Consider the following 20,971-nt stretch of genomic DNA (forward strand, 5'->3'; position numbering starts at 1 on the left):
CAGAGTCCTACATAGCTGTAACATTACCTCTCAGCTCCTAAATTCAATTCCACAATTGATGAAGGCCAATACACCATTTGTCTTCTTAACCACAGCTGCTTTGAGAGTTCTATGGACTCGGACCCCAAGATCTCTCTGATCCTCCACACTGCCAAGAGTCTTACCATTAATACTATATTCTGCCTTCATATTTGACCTACCAAAATGAACCACTTCACACTTAAATGGTTTGAACTCCATCTGCCACTTCTCAGCCCAGTTTTGCATCCTATCAATGTCCCACTATAACCTCCACACTATCCACAACACCTCCAACCTTTGTGTCATCAGCAAACTTACTAACCCATCCCCCCACTTCCTCATCCAGGTCATTTATAAAAATCATGAAAAGGGTCCCAGAACAGATCCCTGAGGCACTCTACTGGTGACCGACCTTCATGCAGAATATGACCCGTCTACAACTACTCTTTGCCTTATGTGGCCAGTTCTGGATCCACAAAGCAATTTCTTCTTGGATCCCATGCCTCCTTACTTTCTCAATAAGCCTCGCATGGGGTACCTTATCAAATGCCTTGCTGAAATCCATATACGCTACAACTACTGCTCTTCCTTCATCAATGTATTTAGTCACATCCTCAAAAAATTCAATCAGGCTCGAAAAGCATGACCTGCTCTTTACAAAGCCATGCTGACTACTCCTTATCATATTATACCTCTCCAAATGTTCATAAATCGTGCCTCTCAGGATCTTCTCCATCAACTTACCAACCACTGAGGTAGTGGTCTATAATTTCCTGGGCTATCTCAATCCCTTTCTTGAATAAAGGAACAACATACGCAACCCTCCAATCCTCCAGAACCTCCCCCCGTCCCCATTGATGATGCAAAGATCATCGCCAGAGGCCCAGTAATCTCCTCTCTCGCCTCCCACAGTAGCCTGGGGTACATTTCGTCCAGTCCCGGCGACTTATCCAACTTGATGCTTCCCAAAAGCTCCAGTTCATCCTCTTTCTTAACATCTACATTAGTGGTTGCCAACCAGTCGATCGCCATCAAACGGTCGATCTTTGAGACTTTCCCAGTAGATCCAGAAAGAAAAGAAAAATAAATACACAACTACATTATGCCTGATAAACCTTTTAATGGAAATATGTAGTAATTTCTACTTTGAACTCGACAACTTCATGCCCAAAAGGAACAACTTTATCTAGGACGGTAAAACGATATTTGCATACAGAGGTTTTCACTAACGCGCACCGGGCAGAAAAGACCGGAAGGAAAACCCCACAACCCCAGAAACAATCTCTCTTTTGCAAACAGCTTTACCGTGATCCTAACTGGTATTAACTTATCTTTATAATGCTCACATTACAACACTCCTTTAAAATCCAACATTCCCCAAATGTAAAGAAATGGGAAACAAAAACAGTGGTGTCATTAGCTTGCGTACCCCTGAAATTTATACTAGTGTCTCAGCAACAGTTTACCAATACCAGGAAAGTTGAGGAGCTGAAATCGGGGTTGAAGGCTCAGAGGACGTGGATCAACAAGTGTTAAAGGACTTGTCACTCTGTGAATATTTTTCACAACAGTTTGATAAATCCCTGGATGTAAGGCTAACAGCTCAGTTTGTTGTATCTGTCAGAATGGCTTTCCAGGATTTTACAACAAAGGAGGACTTCCTCACTCTTTTGCACTTAAAGGAGAGAACTAGAGGTGAGGATATTTACAATGAGTTTTTTTTAAATGTCCGTGAAAATGACATCCCCATTCATAAACTGGTGGCAATACTATTGATGGGGCCCCAGCAATGTGCAGTGCGTGCATTGGTTTTATAGCACAGTGCCATAATGACTCTGATTTTCCTGACTTCTTGGATTATCATCAACAGGCCTTGGCTGGGAAGGTCATGGACTTTTCTCATGTAACGACACTGGTGGTCAAACTGATATAACTTGATTTGAGCAAAAGCACTTCAGCACTGCTTATTCAAGGCATTACTGGATGAGCCCGATGCCGCTATGGCCTGTTTGATATGCTGGTTAGCGTTTTCTTGGTTGAATTAATTTGAAAGTTTGACAAAAGCATTTTACGTAATTAAAATACAATTAGCCCAAATAAAAGGCCTCAAGTTGTAAATACAATCTGAGCTGTTTTTTCTCTAAACAATTTAGTAGGTCGATCTTGCCTTTCACTAAGTCTGAGGTACAGGATCTTGGGCTTAAAAAAGTTGGTGACCACTAATCTACATGCTCAAGCTTTTCAGTCTGCTGCAAGTCATCACTACAACCACCAAGATCCTTTTCCAAAGTGAATACTGAAGTAAAGTACTCGTTAAGTACCTCTGCTATTTCCTCCGGTTCCATACACACTTTCCCACTGTCACATTTCATAGGTCCTATTCTTTCACATCTTATTCCCTTGCTCTTCACATACTTGTAGGATGCCTTGGGGGTTTTCCTTAATCCTGCTCGCCAAGGCCTTCTCATGGCCCCTTCTGGCTCTCCTAATTTCCTTCTTAAGCTCCTTCCTAGTAGCCTTATAATCTTGTAGATCTCTAACATTACCTAGCTCTCTGAACCTTTTGTAAGTTTTTTTCTTGACTAGGTTTATTACAGCCTTTGTACACTGCGGTTTCTGTACCCTACCATAACTTCCCTGTCTCATTGGAACGTACCTATACAGAGCTCTACACAAATATCTGCCACATTTCTTCCGTACTTTTCCAAGAACATCTGTTTCCAATTTAAGCCTCTAATTTCCTGCCTGATAGCCTCATAATTCCCCTTACTCCAATTAAACGTTTTTCCTAACTTTCTGTTCCTATCTCTCTCCAATGCTACTGTAAAGGAGATAGAATTATGGTGCATCAATAAAAATTGGTACATTAACAGGGACATGCCTAATTTCTTTAGCATCCTGAGAACGTAGAGTTGTTACTGGGCTTTCTTGGCTGTGACATCAACATAGTTGGACCATGACAGGGTATTGGCGATATTCACATGTAGGAACTTGAAGTTCTCAACCTCGAAACTACTGATGTGGACAGGAGCATGTGCACTGCCCTACCCCCCCCCCCCCTTTCTGAAGTCAACGACCAACTCTTTTGTTGACATTGTGGGAAAACTTGTTGTCATGACACAGTGTCACTCACTAAGCTCTCCATCTTCTATCTCCCGCCTGTACTCTTGACTTATTGTTATTTGAGATGCACACTACTACAGTGGTATCATCATCCAACTTGTAGATAAAGCTATAGATGAAGTTCGTCTTGAGAGCAATGTCCAAAGTTCAAAATTTCAGGGGAAAAAAAGCAATAGAATATCCTTGAGAACACTAGAAGAACAAACTGCATTTTATGCTTTTGTAATGCCCTGGTAAAAATTTTTACTACTAACTTTGTAGGATATTTCACATAATGGTTTTACCAGCAGTGCGGTCTGCTGGTAGTGTTTGGGTTACCGTTAAAGATAAGGGATGCTTAGGTGTTTTGTATCATCCAATCAGGATGGTGGACCTGGGAGAAGGTTCAAGAGAACACTGGGGAGGAGGTTTTGTGATGGACACTGAGGTGGATTGAGGTCTTTTTTTTTCCACAGGAGTGTGAGAGAAATTTGTTGGAACTCAAGAGGTGGAACTCTACTGGGAATCAGTGAATAGCAGTTGGTGCCATGAGTACATTGGACACAATGGCTTTTGGAAGATTTGAGCTCCAAACTGTGCGCATTTAACTGTTTTAATTATGATGGGCCCTTGTGTGTTTTTTTTCTTTAATAACTCTTTGGTTAAGCTAACATTCATAAATATACTTTCCTTATAGTTGTGTGCAGTGCACAGCCTGTTATTTCTTGCCGCCGGGTGACTGCACGGGAGCAACAAGTTACATAGTATTCACACAAACCAGGGTTTAGGTGGGCAAGACATCCCAAACTCACAGATTTGGCAGGACACAAGTCACATCTACCCTAGACATATGGAGTGTAGGAAAGGTGGGTTCCTCACTTCTGAGTCCAGTGGCTGTTAGTGAAGGGCCAACGAGGTTTCACTTTCATCCAGATATCACAAACCCATCCTTCATGTTGCCATGGTGGATTTGACCTTCAGGCTATAACAAGTAGTGCTTAAGTAATTATAACATTGTGCTTGTATAGTAACACAATTTGTGAATCATGGATTTGTACAAATGGAACTCCAAGTACAATGTGAGTTTCACCTGAAATTGATCTTTACCAAGTGCTTCAGGATTCAATCAGAACCTCAAAAATCACATAGCACTCATAACTTGAAAAAAAGTCATTTGCCAGCCTTTCAACTTTGGATAATAAATGCACATATAGTTAACTGAGTAATAAGTGTGACATAGCACACAGGTGTCCAGAAGGACTTCTGAAAAACAATTATGGCTTCTTGGACTTTTCCACAGATTATGTCAAACTTACTCACCGCCCCTCTCCCAATCACCTCAAAACCTCTGTTGAGATTGTAATCATTTCAGTAACGGGAATATCATAACAGGAGAGAAGTTTAAGCCATAAATTTCTAGTTGATTATCTTTGCAATCTGTTCACTATTCCCCTCAAATTTGAATTAACTTGGCCGATTAAAGTCAGCCTTTCAGCTAAGATGAAAAGGGGACTGGAAAGTGCTGAGAACTTACAGTTTGCAGATATCAGTGAAATTCACAAATGACGTCTTCTTAGTTCCCACTCTGACCACCTGAGGTGGTTTCATAACAAACTTTCTCTTCTCCCCAGCCACCATATCAGGATTTTTTTCTCGCATTATATTAAATACACGGGTCAGCAACTAAAGAAAAAAAAGGTATATAAATACTTCTGTTCCAAGCAGGACCTAGAAATACATTTAAGATTCAAGATTGCCTATTGTTATTCTTCAGTACACGAATGCAAAGGAGAACAAATTGATTGTTACTCTGGATCTAACATAGCATAAGAACACTTTGCAAAAAAAAACCTCAAAAAATATAAATATAAAAGCAATCCTATAAAACACATTGTAAAAGTAAATGAATGCTGTCATATATACATATACATACATGCAAAATATACATGCAACCGGACAGAAATATAACACTGAAGATTTAAGATATGTGCCTAACATTTATATCAATTAAGACCATAAGACATAGGAGCAGAATAAGGCCATTCAGCAATTGAGTCTGCTCCGCATCCACCGCCAAAGCCCATTCTTTTCACAATCTTTCTAATCAAGAACCTATTAAACTCTGCTTTAAATATACCCAATGACTTGGCCTCCTCAGCCACCAATTCACCATCCCTCTGGTTAAAGAAATTCATCTCTAAAGACACATGTGTACTTCTATTCTGAGCTGTGTCCTCTAGTCCCAGACTTGCGCTCTATTGGGAAAGTCTCTCTCCATGTCCATTCTGTTAAGGCCTTTCAATAAGATTCCCCCATCCCCATCTTCTAAACTCATGCAAGTTCAGGCCCAGAGCCACCAAATGTTCCTCATATATTAAACCTTTCATTTCTGGGATCATTCTTGTGAATCTCCTCTGAACCCTCTCAAATGTCAGCACATCCTTTCCTAGCTAAGAGGCCAAAACTGTTCACAATATTCCAAATGCATATTATTAAGCCTCAGGATAAATCCTTGCTTTTACATTCCAGTCGTCTTGCAATAAATGCTAACATTGCATTTGGTTTTCTTATTACTGGCTCAACCTACAAGTTAACCTTTAGGAAATCTCCATGGTCTCCCAAGTCCCTTTCAACCTTGGATTTCTAAATTTGCTACCTGTTTAGAAAATGCCTTTACTCATTCTACTAAAGTGCACACCCATCTGTGTCTGTGAAGTCTTCTCTCAAACTTTAAACTTCTCCTTGAAGCAGTCAAACCACGCTTTATTTTATGGATTCATCTTCCCTGGTACTACAGAGCTTGTGAGCTAGACTTGACACAGGTTTGGTCAGGCAGAATGTCATCATTGACTTCAAATGCCCTGTGACCAGGCAAACAAATTTCTCACGTTATTTTTTTAGAAAATGAAAATTGCATGTCCAAAGAATAACAATTACAAATACTACCTCCTTGGTTTCTTGCAATTCTTGGGAGTTTGTAGAATGATCCCAGATAGCTAGTAGCACTAGGTGAAGGGTTAACAGATGGGAAATAGGTGGGTCTTGCATGTTCTGCATAGCACTGTGGGCCAAAGGGCCTGTATTGTGCTGTAGTTTTTCTGTGTTTCTAGAACATAGTCATGACATGATTCTAACCCCACTTCATATTCATCACTCAGGAATTCATGATCAAAATTCCAGTCATAACACATATGCAAGAGCCCAGACAGTACTTAATTATAGCAGCAACATTATAATTCCTCCAATGGCAAGTAATTGAAGTAAAAATCCATCCTACAAGAGAAACTCCTTGAAAATGAAGCTATTGGATGCTGACATCGTGTTAGTGAGCTGAGGGCACACTGTACTGGCTTCAGAAACTTGATGACATTTATGGGCTGCCCAGCACAATCCTCACTGATTTGATTCGACACAAACAATGCATTTTACTTTATGTTTCAATGTACCTGTGACAAATAAGGCCAATCTTTTTTTGATAGAATTAGCAGCCAAATATGACAGGACATGTACACAGATGTTATTTCATATATGCACACACTTTGCATCAGATTAAAGTCTACTAAGATGTCAAAAACTGTCCAAATTAAGTTAACATTTTTTCCAATTCAATTACATCAAGTGTAAACTGCTTCAGCTACAGTGCATTCCTGCTGTGAAGGCACAATATGACATATTCTTCAATAAACCACTCAATCTGGTTTCAGTTATATTATTTACGGACGCAAGATATAATAACAAAATTATCGGGTGCACATGGAAAAAGTTTCTTCCAAAATAACATCCAGACTCTGTTTTCACTAAAGATATACTGCTAGCTAGGTTAAACCTAGCCAATTATAAACTAAAGCAAGCTGAATGTTTGCATCAAAGATTAATACTTCCAAGCTATTCTACATTTGCAAATTAAATGGCTAGGACAAAGTGAGAGTATACTGCTGTCTTGGAGAATCACAACTAAAAACTACATGACACTAATTTTTTTTGTGTAACAAATACAACCCACAACATAAATAAATTACTTCAGGCAATCAAAACAAACAACAGACACAATGGCAAAAGTAAAATGTTTTGACTAGATGGCATCGGCATTGAGCGGGTTGACAGTTTATTAACAATCAGCTACCAACTTATATTCTGGGTTTATTGTTACAATTTGTAACAGTGCTACAACTTCAAACACCCCCAATGTAAACACATTAAAGTTCTAAAATGCTTCAAAGTAAAGTCTGTAGTATGAAAATTTATGGATATTTATTAATACATAATACAATACATTTCACAATTATATTAACAGATTAAAATTATATTAGCCTAATTTTAAAATTATATTAACATTACATAAAAGAAAACTCCAGCTGTGCAGTAACAAAAGCATTTCAGTCACTGCTTGGCCACGCAGCTCTGAGTGAACAGTGTTCACTGCATTTGCAGGTAGTATCAAAAGATATTAGCTTCACTGGAGAAGCCAGAGAGTAGTACTAGATGGTTGTCTCTCTGTCTGGAAGCCTGTGAACAGTGAAATTCTAACTGCAAATGTTGCAGATACACTTGATTTCTAAGGTAGAGAAGCAAAAGACTGACACCTCCAAACCCATCTGCAGCCCAGAAGGCCAATGTGAGCTGGAAAAGGGTTCCACTTCTAAGTCAATTCTTTACATAAGAAAGTTATGATGAACCCTGCACTGTAGCCTTCAAGCAACCCAGAATTCCTAACACCAAGGTAGTCCTTTCAAAACCGTGGCAATTTAAAATGACAGCCCACCACCACTTTCTCAAGGTTAACTGGGAAGTGCAAGAACTGCTGCCCTTGAATCATCTCAAATTATGCTCATAAACAAGCAGACAAGTCATATAAACCTTTTGTGATGAGTATAAACTATGGCACAACTTCTGCTACTTGGCAATAAAAAGAGGCAGCATTTCATTTCAGTTGGAAGTTTTGTTAAAACTCAAAACAAAGCATGCTTCTTGCTGTTAACAGTCAAATAGCCAGAAGATTAGAAAGTGCAGTGGATTTGACATTTATACTTAACTGATTAAAATCAGTCTTTCAGCTGAGATGAAAAGGGGACTAAAAATCTATGATCAAGTAGTGCTGACAACTTACAGTTTGCAGATATCAATGAAATTCACAAATGATGTCTTCTTGGTTCCCACTCTAACTACCCCGAGGTTGTACTGCAACACTTAAATTAATTCCATTCTAATGAGAAAAGCACACAAACAAGTACTTGCCCACCTCCCCAAATAAATGAAATAGCTTTATATAATCTAATCAAAGAAAAGACTAGCTTTGTCACAAGTACATCAAAACATTCAGTGAAATGTGTCATTTGTGTCAACAGCCAATGTGCTGGGAGCAGCCCACAATTGTCTCCATGCTTCCCAGACTAGATAGCATGCCCACAACTCATTAACACCAACTCAAACGTCTTTGGAATGTGGGAGGAAACTGGAGCACCTGGAGGAAACCTGTGTAGTCCCAGGGAGAACATATAAACTCCTTATAGACAGTGATGGGAGTCTCACAGATGGCGCAGTAAAACATAATGCTAACTGCTATGGTACTGTGCCATGATAACACTGTATAGACAGTATGGTAAACATCCCAATAATATGAACATTGAAGACATAGGTTTTTCATAATAAAGAACTGAGCAAGGCAACAAGGTCCAGTTAAAGGAATGGTTACCAAAACAATTAAATCATAACTAAACAACCATTGTTTGAACATGGTGAAAAACCAGACAGGTATTTGGCTCATTTAACTAGAAAGAAAAACGCCTCTCAGACTAATAGCTTCAATTAGGGATGGGATAGGAGCCCTCACTAGTAAATCTAAAATGATTATTCTAAACTGTATAAATCTGAGCAATGTAATGATGGACAATCTAGGATGGAGTCCTTTTTCAGGAATCTAGATCTCCCAGGCCTTTCTTCTGAACAAGAGTCCCTCCTCAATGCCCCGTTATCTATACATGAGATACAGGAAGCTGTGAGACAGCTTCAAAGTGGGAAGGCCCCTGGTCTTGATGGACTCACTAGTGAATTCTATGAAGAGTTCACAGGGTTATTATCAGAGCCTATTCTAAACATGTTCAATCATGCATTTAATTGTGGTCTCCTCCCACCAACATTGAGCGAAGCTAAGATCTCCCTAATTTTTAAGAAAGGAAAGAGCCCTGAAGATTGTGCCTCCTACAGGCCTATTTCATTGTTAAATGTTGACTTTAAAATCTTATCTAAAACCTTAGCGTTGCAATTAGAAACTATGTTACCTTTTATCATAAAAGAAAATCAAACGGGTTTTGTAAAAGGCCGTAGATCAACTAACATTATCAGAAGATTACTTAATGTGATTCAGGCATGTCAGCAACAGGCAGCGGTGGTTTCCTTACATGCAGAAAAGGCCTTTGATCATGCCGAGTGGCCGTATCTTTTTTTCACTTCAGAAAAATTTGGTTTGGGCAATAATTTTATTTAGTGGGTAAAGATTGTTTATAATGACCCTTTGGCTGTGATTCTCACTAATGGTATTAGGACGGATAATTTTAGTATTCTGAGGGGCAGCCTGCAGGGCTGCCATTTATCACCACTACTTTTCACACTGGTGATCAAGCCACTGGTTGAGGCTATTTGGCAAGACCGCAAAATATCTGCTCCAGACATAGGACTAAAGTCACATAAAATTACATTGCATACGGATGATGTTCTAATTTTCTTATCAAGCCCTGCTTTATCAGTGCATGACCGTATACAATGCATCAATTCATTTAGCGCCTTTTCAGGTTATAAAAGGCTATTCCTCTGGGGAATCTGCAGCAGGTACCTGACACTCAGGGTGTTTTCCCCTTTAAATGATCGCAGATCGCAGTTAGATAAACGTAGGCATATCTAACACACCTACGTTTGATTAATTGTTCAAAGCTAACTTAACAGTTATTTGACAAAATCAAACAGGATCTCGAGCAATGCAGCACTCTTCCCATTTCTTGGCTTGTCTGGATATCCTTGCTCAAAATGAACATTTGTCCGCATCTGCTCTGCCCAATACAAATTATTCCAGTCATTTTTATCCAACAAATACTTAAAAATAAATGGCTGATTTGTTTCTTACATCTGGAACAAAAAAAGACCCGGTATTAAAATGCCTAACTTACAGCTTCCCAGTAGTCTAGGGCGTCTGGATTTTCCAGACTTCAAAAAATATCAATTAAGTTGCTTTTTATCTTATGTGGTTGACCGGGTTTCCAGGAACCTCTCCTCAATTTGGCTAGACATTGAAACTTCATAAGCAAAATGCCTTTTTACTAATTTGCTTTTTCTCAATAAAATGAAACTAGTTAAGGAATATTGTCGCAATCCAATAACAATTAACGGTCAGGGCTTGGAGGGCAGTGCGACAAACTGAGGGCAATGCAGCAAAAATATCACCCTTCACTCCAATAACCTGCAGTCCAGATTTTCAGCCTGGCATAATGGACTCCGTACTTAAACTCTGGATTTTAAGGGTATTTTCCATCTAGGAGATTTGTTTGATGAAGTAACGATGATGTCTTTTAGCCAAATAGTACAGAAATTTAACATACTCAACAAGGATCTTATTCGTTTCTTTCAGATAAGAGATTATATACAGAAAAAAACATCATTGTTAACTGATTTCTATAGTTCTGACATAGAAAAGAAAGTGTTTTGTTCCAAGGGTGAAGTCTCCATTAGTACTTCTTACAGCACCCTGAGGGAATGTTCTTGTGGAGAGGCTGAGCAGCTGGGAAGGGTCTGGGAGGAAGAACAGGGAGTAGAAATTAAAGCTGAAACATGGGAAGACATCTGTGATAATGCTAAGAAGATTTTAATTTGTAATAGAACTAAAGCATTGCAACTCAAAATTCTGCATAGAGCCCATGTAACTCCAGATCGCCTCTCGAAATTTAAAACGGGTTTTCTCCACGGTGTTCCAAGTGTAAAATAAATACTAGAACTTTCGCCCACTGTTTTTGGACTTGTCCCAAACTTCAGGCATACTGGAGTGATATTTTGGGTGAAATGGAAAAGATTCTGAAGATGGAGCTTGAAATGGACTCAGGGTCTTTTCTCTTGGGCTTACCCAGCAGTCGTATTATTAATACACATCAGAAAATACTTTTTAACCTGACTTTTTGTGCGAGGAAGAACATTTTACTTTGTTGGATATCCAATAAGGCCCCTGGACTTTTTGGTTGATGTAAATTAATCATGGAATACATTCCTTTTTGACATTTATGGTACACTCAAAAACAAATAAAGTTTTCATAAAACATGGTAACCTTTTCTGCAATATATAAATGTAAACAGTGGTATATAGATGTATACATTGTTTGCGGCTTCACATTCCAACATCTGCAGCTTCTTGGATATAATGAAAGTGTTTTATTGAGGGAAAATCTGGAACTAGGGGTTACATTTAAAGACAATTTAGGTGTCTGTTTTCTCCGATGTTTGATACTTCCTTCCTCAAAGGGCAATGAAAGGTTAGCTTAACCATATTCATTCCTTGAATGTATTTTAAAAAGTATGGAAATAAACCAAAGAATAAAAGTCCTCTACTCTTTCACCCTGAAGAAATTGTGTTTCTTCACCTTCATTCCACAAGTAGTGGGCAATGGAAAGATAATGAAGTACAGGTCAACATGTTAGGGCAGTGGTTACCACGACACTATTACAGTTCGGGCTGTTCTGGACTTCGTACATCAATTCTGACGCCATCTGTAAGGAGACTGTAGGTTTTCCCTGTGAACTACGTGGGTTTCCTCTGGGTGCTCTGGTTTTCTCCCACAATCCAATTCATACCAGTTAGTAGGTTAGTTGGTAATTGTAAATTGTCCTGTGATTAGGCTATGATTAAATAAGTGGGTTGCCAAATGGTGCCATCGTTAGGCTGATGGGGCCTGTTCCATGCTGCATCTCTAAATAAACAAACGAACGAACAATGAATAAATAGTAGGCATTTTTACCTCATCGTAAGTGTAGTCTCGTTCTGATCCTGCCCAAGCTGGGCCACTCGAAGAGGAGAAAGTAATACCATCATCCCTTTTGTTTTCATCGTCGTCCATTACTGTAGAAATAAATCACAAGTTTGAGGAAGATGTTAACCTCCAAAACAATAGGTGAAGAAAGGTGGAGAGACTTTCACTAAAACTTTCTCCTCAAATGTGGGCAATACTGTGAAGTATAATATGAAGTATAAGCAGAGAAAAAGGTTTTTAGCCCATTGAGTTTACTATTAATCTCACCAACCTACGCCCAGACCACAGCCCTACCTATCCCTCCCATCCACACATTTAGCCAAACTTCTCTTACACGCTGAAATCAAACCTGCATTCACCAGTTCTGCTGGCAGTTCGTTCCACACTTTCATCATCCTCAAAGTGAAGATACCCCTCATGTTCCCCTTAAACATTTCAGATATTATCAATAACCCATGATCTCCAGTTCTAGTCTCACCTAATCTCAATGGAAAAAGCCTGTTTGCATTTACCCTGTCTATACCCATCATAATTTAACTCAAGAAAGAACAGCATAGTGAACTTAAAGGAAAATATGTTAAAAGTCAGGTTTCATTCAAATCTAGGTTCATTCAGTGCTGTGCCAGCTAATTAGCATGCAGGCAACAGCAGATTGCTTGTTAGCCTCAACACCTCCAGCTTAAGAGAAAATTAAAGCACCAGGGCTTATTTCTAGTAATGAATTGCCAGATGATGCTGGAGGATGTAAGACTGTATTCTGGAGCAATGGCATATCACAAATACCAATTTCAACAGCAACCAGTGGATTGTAGATTCAATTTTATATGTAGCTCTGAACAATGGTCTTCCTGGAGCTGCAGACTGAGGTTGTTTGGAAACCAGGAAACACCCATTCACCCAAGACACTTGCATTTGCATGAATGCAGCTAGAGTCAGTGCAGATTTACATTCACTTTGCATGTCTGGAATGCTGGGGTGAAAATGGAGGTGTTTGAAAAATCAAACAAAGCATTGTGGATACTTTGTAACTATGGGATTGTCCTGCTGTTACCTTTGACCTTCATCATATAAAAATGTCATACTATATTGGGTCAGGGAAACCTCTCCTTTCAAGAATAATTTGCTTATGATGTCCGCTGCTTGTTTTGCTGAATAAAGACTTCTATGTCCATCAGCTTCAGTTGTCTCTAATGACTTTGTTCAGTCACAGCAGGAGTCTTGTATGGGCATAAACATGCTACAGACTAGTTGGCTTGAATGGTCCAACTCTGCTCAATAACATTACCATTTCATACACATGCACAGATGTAGGAAGACTGTGACCAAGTAATCTGGCAAAGAAAGCTCATATGGACAAGTACCCATGCCTGTAAATTGACGCCTTCGAAAGCTCTTTCTTGGGGAAAGAAAGGGAAGGAAAGCCAGGCATATGGAATGACTCATTAGATTCTCAATTCTTAATGCAATAAAATCTTGGCTTATCATAAGTTGCCTGGGCTTTTCAAACTACATATGGACTCTTGGCTTCAAAGAAAAATAGTGCTTATATGAAAAATATGTTCAGAATTCCAACAAATTAAATTATCAAACAATTTAAAATCTGCACTACACTTCAACATTCCAAAATAAGTTTGTGTATTTTAGTTCTGTACTTTTACTTTACTAAAAAGCATTAGGTTTGTCAATCTTTTGAAATTCTTTGGATAACCTTGAGGGTTTTAATCTTGGAAAAGTAAAGAAGCATTGCAAATGGGAGCTTATTCAGTGACTTTGATTACTAAGACTATGTAGTATAAGTACAGGAAGACATATTATCCCCCCAGTATAAACATGTGGCCAACAATTTTTAGGTACTTAAATACTTTGATGTCAAAAATAATTTATTGCAAGCAAACGTTTGAGAGTGCAGAGATTCCAGGTAGTCTGTCATCAGGGGAAACTCACACCAGTGACAGCAATGTTACACATGCACAGTTTACAGTGACAATAACAGTGCACCAAGTTAATGGTTGAAACATGTTTTGAATCAATAGTACTGATCTGTGCTAACTACCTGTTGTAGTGCAATCACTCAAGTCAAATATATTCTCCAAATGGGTTGTTTATTAGTGGGTCTTCAAGAGACTGATCCAGGATCCATAACATCCTGGTGCAGCAGGGGCTTCCAAACCTTTCAATCCTGCCCCCTTTGCCACCTGCTGATCACTAAGGGACTTAAGTCTGTGACATTAGGGTCGATTCTATTAATAGAGAACTCCTGTGTGTGACTTTGTTTAATGTGGGAAGGTTGCCTCACCACGGTCCTTGACAGATCATGGCCAGGGTCCAGCGGCGTGGAATGCAAGACTGCTACAGCCTTCACGGTCACTGAGAAGTGTCATCATCTTCTGTCAGCTCCACAGTTGAGGTCTTGGCTGTATTGCCTGGAACCCCTCCCTCCGTCCCTCCCTGACCTTACCACCATGGGTGACACTACCAGCACAGCATGCCTTTCAGAATCTCAGGAACTCACAAGCCTCCCCACTACAGCAAGATGACTACCCTTAAAGTGCTACCAAACTAATTCTAAGTAAGACCTCAAGTACTAATCTACAGTTCTTAACCTATCAGTACAACTTAGGTGATATCAGCTAACAATGTTTCTGACTGCTGAGTTGCAGACAGTTCTTGAAACCTTCAGCTTCCAATTCCCACTGTCCCACCATTCTTAAAAAGAACAGTTACTCTATTCAGCAAGTTCTTTCTGTGGTCAGACTACTCTCTTCTCACTGCTGCCATCAGGCAGGAGATACAAGTGCTTAAAGGACTTGCACCACCAGGTTCAAGAACAGATTATACCCTTCAACCATCAGGCTCTCAAATAAAAGGGGATAACTACACTCACTAGCCCCATCATTGAAACGCTCCCACAACCAATCATTTCACTTTAAGGACACTATCTTGTTATCTCATGTCCACATTATTTATTGCTATTTATTTATATTTGCATTTGCACAGTTTGTCGTCTTCTACATTCTGGTTGATCTTTCAGTGATCCTATTATAGTTACTATTCAAAAGATTTTTGAATACAGTATGCCTGTAGGAAAATGAATCTCAGGGTTGTGTATGGTAACATATATGTATTTTGATAATAAAATTAACATGAACTTTTAACTAAAGTGTTTTCAACCCTAACCTGTATTACACTTCCCATCGTTTTCACCCCGCCCAATCCCATCCTCCCACTTCTCCCAACAGGGCTCTGTTTACCCACCGCAATCCAGTCTTATGTTTTATCTGATACCCTTGACATGTGGGGGATTGGAGAGGGCGGAGAAGACCACTGAAGGCAGCTTGTACTCACAGCCATCTGTCCTTTCATTTACTTTCTCATCCTCAAAGGTTACAGGCTTTGGTTTCTTCTTTTTCATCATGCTGATGTCAAAAGCGTCATCATCATCTTCCCCTTGCTCAGGCAGCTCATTTTCAATCTTCAAGTCCTAGAAATAAAAGCCAAATCTCCCATAAATTAAGCACCCCACATCATTATAGAAGACACCAACAGGGATCAAAACAGCTTAGATATGTTATCAACTGCCTTTAAAGTACCACATTGTCTCATCTGAGTTTAAGGAAATTAGGGAACATCTGCAAGTAATTTATATTGTCAGCAGTCTGCATGCAACTAGAACACAACATTTAAAATGAAGAGTACATTGAGAGCAAAGGGATGTCATGATCCTAAGCTTTTCAGAGGATACCATAAATTTCTGTGTATAAGCCAAGAATTTCACCTTACATTTTGGTCCTAAAACTGGGGAGTCGGGTTATTGAAAAAACGAATACACAGAAGACAGGTTGTATTTATTGGCTGTTTTTGAGTCAAATTCGTTCCACTGTCAACTCATGAATTCTTTGAATGGTTTATTTAAACTCACATCTAGTGGCTGGAGCACGTACATCAAACCACCGGGGATGACTGCAATGTCCGTACTTTCCGCTTTCAATGCTGCTTTTGTCTCACCTGACAACTTCCCTTTGAACATGTCCCAGACAATAGTGACTTTTCCTCCTGAAACCTCCGGAACATCGACACCACACCTCTTTCACCCACTTCAAGCAACCCGCTCTGTCCATCCAGCCGCGTTCTTGAACATAAACAACACCTCGCGGGAATTTTCTGAGCAATCTTTGTTTTTTGTCAACACAAGATCACATCTATTCCTAAATCGGGGGCACCAACTTCGCGTAGCTTTGAAATTTTCGCTGACCTCACGATGTTTTCTGGCCCATTTCAACGCTTGAATTCAAATCATTTCTCTGGTAACAATGTATCCAGACGATCGCTGGTGATTCACTCACTCTAAAACTTCTTCCAGTTCTAGCCACTGGCCTGTTTTCCCGCAGTTTGCACATTTTGTTTTTGGCATTTCCCTCAGTGTGTCCTCTGCCTTTCTCCACTTTCTCGTTTACACTAAACTTCTTAGCAGCTGCAGAATTATTCGTTCCCTTAGCAAAATCAACAACCTTCAACTTGAAGCCAGCATCGTATCGCATTTGTTTTAATCTTTTGTACATGGTGGTCGCAAACTCAATACTGAGTATACGTACTGATCCCGCCACCCCATGTTATGTTTTAATGAGATTACGATGGGTGCTAAATGGTTTCACAGGGGTTACATTTCAGAAGATTCTTTACCATTGTGAGCCTAATCCTAAACGTCCCTCCCTGATTTATATATTAAGAATCTGCTTATAACGGCTCTACAATGTGTAGGCCTATTTTCTTAGCAGGTACTGTTTCACAAAATTTCCAGGTTCCAGATCTGGCAAAGTTGAGTACCAGCATATGAGATCTTGTGATCTTTTCTGGTTAAGTCAAAAACCTCTACAACAGGGGTTGGTTTATACAAAGGTAACATGAAAAAGTATTTTTTTAAACCTTGAAAATGTGGGATCGTCTTATACTCCGGGTTGGTTTATACACATGAATTTACAGTATGTGGTGTTAGCCATAAAACTTACCATTGAATGAGTCAGTTGCACAACATAAAGGACATTCAAATCCATACTTACCCTTTAGCCCAATCTACACTATATCTTTTCGCCCATATTCAATCTGTATTCTTCTATCTTACCTACATAAATCCATCTAATGTACTAGTTAGATTTGATCCCATACCTCCGTTACAATACACTCCAGCTATCAGTCACTTTATAAAATAACTTTTCCCCTCAGACCCCCTTTAAAACTCCTTCCTCTCATTTTATATCTATGCCCTCACTTTTGAAACCCTTTCCCTTGAGGCTAAGGAAAATAAATCGGTCACGTTGAATGGCAGAATAGACTTATGAGCGGAATGGCCTTAATCTGCTCCTGTGGTTCAATCTATCACTGTCACAAATTTACATCTCTATCAGGGCATCCTCTCAGCCTGCAAGGCAAAAAAAGCCGGCCTAGCCAATCTCTCCTCGTGACTAGAATTCAAAGTAAAGTTATTATCAAAGTACATATAAGCTATCATACAATCCTGAGATTCATTTTCTTGCATCATTAAATCCATAATAGAATCAAGGAAAGACTACACTAATATGAGTGTCTGCAAAAGACAAACTGTGCAAATACAAGAGGAAATAATAATAATAAACCAATAAGCAATAAATATCGAGAACATGAGATGAAGAGTCCGTAGGTTGTGGGAACATTTCAATAATGGGGCAAGCGAAGTTCAGTAAAGTTCTCCCCCTTGGTTCAAGAGCCTGATGGTTAAGGGAAAATAACTACTCCTGAATCTGGTGGTGAGAGTCCTGAGGCTCCTGTACCTTCCCAATGGCAATAGCAAGAAGATGGCACGACCAGTGTGGTGGACACCCCTGATGATAGATGCTGCTTTCATTCAACGCTTCGTGTAGATGTGCATAATGGTGGGGAGGGCTTTACCTGTGGACTGTATCCACTACTTTTTATGGGATTTTCTGTTCAAGGGCATTAGTGTTTTCATACCAGGCTGTGATGCAGTCAGTCAATATACTCTCAACAGATCTATAGCAATTTATCAGTTTCAGATGTTATGTCAAATCTTCACAAAGCCCTAAGGGAAGTACAGATATTGGCCTGATTTGTTCATAATGGCACTTATGTGCTGGGCCCAGGAAAAGTTCTCCAAAATGATAACACCGTGGAATTTAAAGTTGTTGACCCTCTCCATCTCTAATCCTCTGAGGAGGACTAGCTCATGGACCTCTAGTTTTCTCCTCCCGAAGTCAATAATCAGCTCTGTGGTCTTGTTGATATTGAGTAAGATGTTATTGTTATGGCACTACTCAGCTATACTTTCAATCTCCCTCCTACATGCTGATTCACCACCACATTTGATTCGGCCTAAGACAGTGGTGTCATCGGCAAACTTGAATAAGGCTTTGAAGCTGTGCTTAGCAACAGTCATAAGCCATTGTGGTGCATGTGTACTGATGAAGATTTTGGAGATGTTATTGCCAGTCCAAAATGACTGGTGTTTGTAAATAAGGAAATATGAGGATCCAATTGCACAAGGAGGTATTGAGGTCAAGGTCTTTAAGATTATTGAAGGAAGTGATAAAATTGAATGCAGAGCTATAGAAGATAAAGAACATCCCGATGTATGCACCTTTGTTGTCCAGATGCTCCAGTGTTGAGTGAATAGTCAACAAGTCTACCAAGCGATGCAACATGCGTACTAATTTCCGCTGCACTCTTCCCAGCATAATCACATCCTTCCTATAGTGAGGCTGACCAGAAGTGCACACAATAGTCTAACTGCAATATAGCATCCTAACTATTCTATGTACCACCTATGAACGCAAGTATGCTATATGCTGCGTGCTGCCTTCACCACTCAAGAGTTGCTACTTTCGAGGACCTGAAATGGTCTCATTGTTTATCAACATTCCTTTGCATCCCACCATCAACTGCATTCATCCTACATTGAGCTGACTTCCCAAAATGGATCCTTGTCAAGATCAAATTTTAACTGTCAATATTCCATTGCTCTAAATCCTACTGTAGACAACCTTCCTTTTGATTGTATTATTGTTATTTTCCTTATAACTTAACTTTCTTCGGGCAGATGGGGCTTGTCAGACACAGTTGGCAGCTCATCGTAGTTGGAGTAGGTGAACTGATCTCAAATCTCCACTGCCTTGTGACTATTCCCCCTCAAGGTGAAGGCTTCAAGAGCAAATCTTCTGGAAAAATTTGGAACTCGAGTCCCTAAGGCAGCCCTACGTTGAGTTGAACTCTTGCTATGTCAGTGGTGCCAAATTGTATCAGATTAGTCGGTCCTTTGTATTCATCAGCTGGATGGAGAGGGGAGCCTGTCACATGTGCTACAGCTTGCTTTCCATATCGTACTGCCCAGCTTGCTTATCACAAAGACAGATATCCGTGGTCTACTTCGACCAACAGAAAGCCTCAAGAATTTAATTTTATTGAACTTACTTGAATTGTTCTATAACTACCTATATACATGAATTTGTTCAGTATGTTTTTAGTGGCTGCCATTGCCACTTTCTGGAAACAACTTAGTGTTAGAGGTGGGTGTTGAATTTCTTGAACAGGGGTTATCTTATTGGTTAACTTTTATCTATGGAAATTTCACAGAATTCACAGTCTGGTACAAAATGACCAGACCATATTAATTATTTCCTACTCCTCTCTCTCCTATTCCTCTCTTTCCTATTCCTCTCTCTCGCAATGTTTAATAAATGATCATAAGTAACCTGTTTTTGAAGATCCTCAGATCAAACACATCAGGATCCAACACTATCCACAATACTGCCAAATTTTGCGTCACCAAACTTATTAATCATACCTTCTATATTCCTATTCAGTAGAATATATAAAACATTGACATCATTTGTTGTATGCAGTAAGAGAAGAAATTGTAAGCCATGCGTCCTGTCCCGGCTGTTTCCATAACTCTCTATTCCCATACGGGGCTGAAAAGAGCTGATTGTTAACTACAGGAGAAGAAACCAGAGGTCCATCAGCCAGTTCTCATTAGGGGATCAGAGCCAGAGAGGGGCAGTAACTTTAAATTCCATGGCATTATCATTTCAGAGGATCTGTCCTGCAACTAATTTCAAAGGCAGCATAACAGCGTCTCTACTTTCATTATTTACACAGATTTGGGATGTCATCTACAACTTTGACAAACTTCTGAAGATGCACAATGGGAAACATCCTGCCTGGTGGCATACCACCAAACAGCTATAGGTCTACAGTACAGAGCATCCTTACTAGTCCCACACCACCAATTTCAGTAACAATTATCTTTCAACCATCAGGCTCCTTGAACAACTTCCTTATATTGGAGTATAAAAGTTGCATTGTTTACTGTGCAACCAAAACTATGTAGTCAGCTTTGAGCTTGCTATTTGCTATGCATGTATCCAATTTAGTAGGAGAATGAAATCTTAAAAATGTTGAAGGTAATGGTGTGTTAATGAGAGGCTAGCTAAGAGATGTAGATTAGAACATGATTAAGTCAATGGGTAGAAACAATAGTGGCGGATGTACTTGTGATACGCAACTGTAGACCGATTGGATATGCTAATACAACTAAACCAGGAGACTGCTATAAAAAATGCTATGTTCAAGGATCGGTGGGCAATCCGTGCGCGACTAGTTCAATGACCATCTCAACTTTGATTTGCAAATTAAAGTTTAATACTTCTTAAAGAATCTTCTGCGTCTCCTGGTCGTTTGTGGGGCACGAGAAATCACGACAAAATTGGCGACCACGGCAGGACCGGAAAGAGACCCACGGAAAGGAAACGGCAGAAAGGGAAAACTTCCCAGTCCTCTAGGGACCCCCACAAGGC

The 20,971-nt window shown here is 39.6% G+C and overlaps 1 protein-coding gene across 1 annotated transcript in view; it reads right to left on the reverse strand.

The window, feature by feature from the left end:
- eif2s2 (eukaryotic translation initiation factor 2, subunit 2 beta) overlaps positions 1–20,971 on the reverse strand; it is a 74,720-nt gene that overhangs the window by 25,229 nt on the left and 28,520 nt on the right. The window contains exons 4-6 of the mRNA XM_059980995.1: positions 15,474–15,609; positions 12,117–12,217; positions 4,658–4,806 (exon numbers count right to left, since the gene is read on the reverse strand). Coding sequence (XP_059836978.1) covers positions 4,658–4,806; positions 12,117–12,217; positions 15,474–15,609 — 386 coding nt within the window. The remainder of the gene's footprint in view (positions 1–4,657; positions 4,807–12,116; positions 12,218–15,473; positions 15,610–20,971) is intronic.

The sequence above is a fragment of the Hypanus sabinus genome, chromosome 9 (genome assembly GCF_030144855.1).
Source record: "Hypanus sabinus isolate sHypSab1 chromosome 9, sHypSab1.hap1, whole genome shotgun sequence".
Taxonomy (NCBI): Eukaryota; Metazoa; Chordata; class Chondrichthyes; order Myliobatiformes; family Dasyatidae; genus Hypanus; species Hypanus sabinus.